At 42.1% G+C, this 4,702-nt stretch overlaps 1 protein-coding gene across 1 annotated transcript; it reads right to left on the reverse strand.

The window, feature by feature from the left end:
* Positions 1-1,063: 1,063 nt before the first annotated feature.
* On the reverse strand, positions 1,064-4,500 carry AVPR1A (arginine vasopressin receptor 1A). The gene is made up of 2 exons (XM_069491245.1): positions 3,555-4,500; positions 1,064-1,350 (listed from the first exon to the last, which is right to left on the reverse strand). The coding sequence occupies exons 1-2, from the start codon at positions 4,498-4,500 to the stop codon at positions 1,064-1,066; spliced, it is 1,233 nt and encodes a 410-aa protein (XP_069347346.1).
* Between the last annotated feature and the right edge of the window lie 202 nt (positions 4,501-4,702).

Raw genomic sequence — 4,702 nt, forward strand, 5'->3', positions numbered from 1 at the left:
TATTATACTATGAAACTGTCAGATGAGTGGGAGATTGGAAAAAAAGACCAAGCCATTTTTAATTAAACATGTGGTGACACTTTATAAACTGAGTCACTCTTTAGGAGACTCTTATTTATGAATCTGGATTCTCTAAACATGAAAACAATGATCGTGTTAATATCCAGCATAGCACAAGATGCCCTTATAACACTGGTCAAAATATGTTTACATTGTTCAAGAGAAAGTCTACAGAGTACCTTAGGCAATCTTTTTCTCCTTTTCTAATAAAGTTTGGCATTCCTCATACAAATCTGACTTTAAAACAACCTCGTAGTGGGGGAAAAAGATATTTCAGCCAGTTGACAACATTTTCTCTAACCTTCAGCATCTTAGGAATCATGCTTTTTGTGGCCAATAAAATGTGAGGAATCTAAATAAGGGCACTGCCAGTTCCAAAGTTACCATTTTGAAAATCAGGGAGATTTATGGCTTCTAACAGAACTTTCCCCTGTGGCTCTGAGCAGGCCACCTCTTGTCCAGTAGTCCTCAGGCTCTCATGCCTCTCCAAGGCGCCTTCCCATCTCCAGGCCACCACTTGGGGCTGCATTTTCTGATGCATAAATCGATTTTATTGGATGAAAACATAATTTCTCTGATGTCTCCTCTAAATACTAAGGCTGGTGATGAGCTCACTTTGTTCAGAAATAGTGCCCCTACATTATTTGCCTTTCAAACCAAGCAAGCCTTTCTTTTATCGAGGGGGGAAAATAAAAGGAACCAACAACAGAATATAAAGCCAGGGTAGTTATAATTTTTCCTCCAGAAATATAACTTCTATTATATTTCTGGGAATTAGGCCTGCACATTTTAGTGCAGTGTGTTTTCATTAATACTCTGTATAAAATAATTCATAGTTTTTTGCCATAGCAATGTGAAAATGCAACTAGAAACACGGTCTTGTACCCAATGAACTGATTCATGCTTAGCTTAATAAAGTTCATTTGTTCTTGTGATTTCTAGCTCAATTCAGCTAATGCGCTAAAAAGTCAATCACAAGAGTCGGGCTGCATGAACACAGGGCTCAGGTTGAAACAGGAATGAATTTGATGGACTTGGAAGATTTAGGTGAGTCCTTCCATATACCCGTACTATTTGTCGGGCTTCGGTTGTTAGAGTAAGAAGTCTGTCTTCTGCTCATACTGTCTGTATCTTCTTTGTTGAATTTTTGCTTTACGTTTCGGCAGCACGGGAAGCTTTGAACACAGTCTTGCAGGAGATGGCCACTAAAAAACATGTATATCCACGGATTGCAGCAACTATTCAAGGAAGCCAGCAACGCAGTGATGGTGACGGTGGGGTTTTCTGAATCTGCATGAAAAATATAAAGGTAGGTTATTTAAATAGTCAAATGCGAGAAATGAGCACTGGATAAACTCTTTTTCTATCGACTAATTAAAGAGGGAAAAGGGTATGGGTTAGTATAGAAAATGAACTATTTTGTTTATCAATCAGGGAACTGGGTAGTGTTTGAAAATTGCTTGGTTGTAAAATATTTTTGTAAGCAAGATGCCTTAAAATTAATTCAAATATTTTAAAACTACTATCAAAATATTTAAACAGAATGAGTGTGAATTTCAAGAGATTAAGACTATGAAATAATTCATTAAAAAAACCTCTATCTTTTATACTAGCACTAGCATGTGCTAATAAACACAGCATTTACAGAATGGCTGCAATTTTAATGAAATCTTAAGAGTCTGTAACCACATATACCAAATTCTATTCATCCTAATAACTCAGGCAAAAGTATGTCATTGTGAATCATGTTTAGCAATTTTAAAGTTTTAAATATTCTTGTAATATGAAAACTGAGGATAGCAAAACTAGGTCCCTGAAGGATGTAAGCTTTAGTGGTTTTCCTTTGGTTAATTAGAAATTTGGTTTGATTGTAAAAGAAAATCATCTTTTATTATGGTTCAAGCAAATTATATTAAGAAGAGTAGCAGAATTAGGAATTCCAACAGGATTCCAAAATATTCTATATTAATTAGCAACAGTAAACCTCATAAATATTATAAGCTTTTCCAGTGAAACTACTGCACTGAAAATAATCAAGGGAAAGTCAATGCTTTCTGATTATTCTTATACTTTCCCTTGATTATTAAATATAAACTTTGATCTTTTCACTTATTATGCCAGAAAAAAAATTATAGGTTATTTAAGTATACTCTGTGCTAAGATGCTACTATTAAAGGTGATCATAATCCATGGCCAAGACTGTATTTGCAAAGTATGGAAATCAACATATCTATGCACAAGTGAAGTTTTCATTAATTGTGTATAAATATTGATAGAAGAATAATTAGATTAAATTTTGTATTTGATTAGCAATATTATGAAGCTTGTAAGAGCAAGTAAACAGGAAATGGTAAATTAGAAGTAAAATGTTTATGCTATATTTTTCATTATTGGTATTCATTATTGCAAGAATATTTATTTGCTTAAATTAAATTCACACTCAAATGTTTTATTTGCAAATATAACTTCCAAAGTATATCACATGCTCTCCCCTACTCCAATCCCAAGAAACAAAAGGAGACAGCTCCTCTTAGATACCTATTTCTTGACTATAGTTATCAGAAACATTCTTGAATATAATTGTTGGAAAAATATTTTTTTCTTACTAAAAGAAAATATTTTCAAGATGCGAACTTAGTTTTTTGTTTTTTGTTTTTGGAAAGTCCCTGTGAAGTTAGTTTTTCTAGTTTTGGAAGGAATTAAAATGAAACAGGCTAGTAGGTGTAGAAAACATTCTCAGTAAACTACTGCAAGAGCAGAGTGGAGAGGTGGATAGTTGTGTGGTCAAATTAGTGCTGCAAGATGATGAATAAATTAGTCTAACAAATTTAGTTTATCAATAATCTTGCTTTGAAATACTAGGAAACAAGTGTTAAAGTAATTAGTGTTAGAAAAAATAAACAGATTATAGTGAGAAAGGGAACATTAGTTTAAATGCCAAGTTAGAATTCTTGACTTCTCAAGAATCTTTCTCCAGCTTTCTTTAGAAAAATATGTTTTTACCCTTGCCCTTGAGGCACTGATATAAAATTTTATATTAATTGTGATACTTTTCACAGTCCAACAAAAGCCGTTGTGATAGTAAAATTATTTCCCTGAATCCAATAGACTTGAAAGCAGGGTATTAGCAGTTAGTAATTGGGTAAAAAAGTCATTCGATTTTGTAGTTGCATGACTGACTCTAGGGCACAGTTTCTGGATTTGTGGTCTTAGGATCATTGCACACTACAAATGCCGTCCTGAGCCCTATTCCAAAATTCTGAATTAGGACGTCTGAGGTGGGGACTCCAGAAATCTGCAGTTTTGACAATTCCCCCATGGTGTGATTGTTACGCATGTATAAGTTTGAGAACTACTGCCTGGAGGATACTATGAAAGGAAATACTATTTCTCTCTCTCTCTCTTCCCTCTCTCTCCCTCTCTCTCCACACACACACACACACACACACACACACACCCATCCCCGCACTTTCCTCCATTGTCCGGGCACCTACCGGTCCAGACCGACTTCTCATCCCAGACTGACCACAACTGGATGACAAAGAAAGGCATCCAACAGACTATGTAAGCCGTCACGATCACAAAAGTCATCTTCACCGTGCGGATCTTGGCGCGGGAAATGGTCTTCACGCTGCTGACACAGGGGGCGAGCAGGCGCCCCTTTGGGAAGACGCCACTCGCTTCCTCTGCGCCCTTGCTCTGGCGCGACGCAGTTTTCCCGCGGACGTTGCGCCAGATGTTATAGCAGATGAAGCCGTAGCAGGTGCCCAGGATGACAACTGGTGCCACAAAGATGCCGCCCGTCATCCAGGTCACGTAGGCGCGGGAACCCCAGGGCTGAATGAAGGTGGCCCAGCAGTCGCGGGCCTTGGTGACATTGTTCACCTCGATCATGGAGAAGACGAAGTACTGTGGCGTGCTCAGCACGAGACTGAGCACCCACGCGGCAGCTATCATGAGGTGCGAGCGGCGCGCGGGCTGCTGCAGGGTCTTGAGCGGGTGGCACACAGCGATGTAGCGGTCGGCGGTCATGACCACCAGCATGTAGGCCGACGCAAACATGCCGAACACCTGCAGGTGCTTCACCACGCGGCACAGCCAGTCGGGGCCGCGGAAGCGGTATGTGATGTCCCAGCACATCTGCGGCAGCACCTGGAAGAAGGCGACGGCCAGGTCGGCCAGGCTGAGGTGTCGAATGAAGAGGTGCATTCGGGAAGTCTTGCGCGGCGTGCGGTGCAGCGCCAGGAGCACGCTGCTGTTGCCCAGCACGGCCATCGCGAAAGTCACTGCCAGCACGGCGATCTCCAGTTTGGCCAGCTCCTCGTTGCGCACGTCCCCTCGCGGGCCGCCGCCTTCCCCGAGGTCTTCGGCCTCCTGGCTTGTGTTGGCACCGCTGGAATTGCCCCAGGGCCCCACATCGGAGCCTCTGGAGAAACGCATGCTGTCCGCGCAACGACTCCTCAGCCCTCCTCCGAGGCCCCGGCCCGCGCGGGCCGTTCTCTACCCGCTTCGGAGGACGTGGGCTCCTGCCGCTAGCGCGCTGTCCTTCCCGCGCGTGCCGCTCGCTGCGCGCCGCAATCCCGCGGGCGTCCCCGGCGCGGCGTCCCACCGCCCGCGGAGCCGCCCTCAGTCCGGCGCGCCA

This window comes from Eulemur rufifrons, chromosome 16 (genome assembly GCF_041146395.1).
Source record: "Eulemur rufifrons isolate Redbay chromosome 16, OSU_ERuf_1, whole genome shotgun sequence".
Lineage (NCBI taxonomy): Eukaryota > Metazoa > Chordata > Mammalia > Primates > Lemuridae > Eulemur > Eulemur rufifrons.

Excerpts from the sequence above, each read along its gene's own strand:
- AVPR1A (XM_069491245.1), bottom strand. The coding sequence starts at position 4,500 with ATGCGTTTCTCCAGAGGCTCCGATGTGGGGCCCTGGGGCAATTCCAGC. Across the intron at positions 1,351-3,554 it reads TGAGAAGTCGGTCTGGACCG|ATTCAGAAAACCCCACCGTC; the intron begins GTAGGTGCCCGG and ends TTTTTCATGCAG.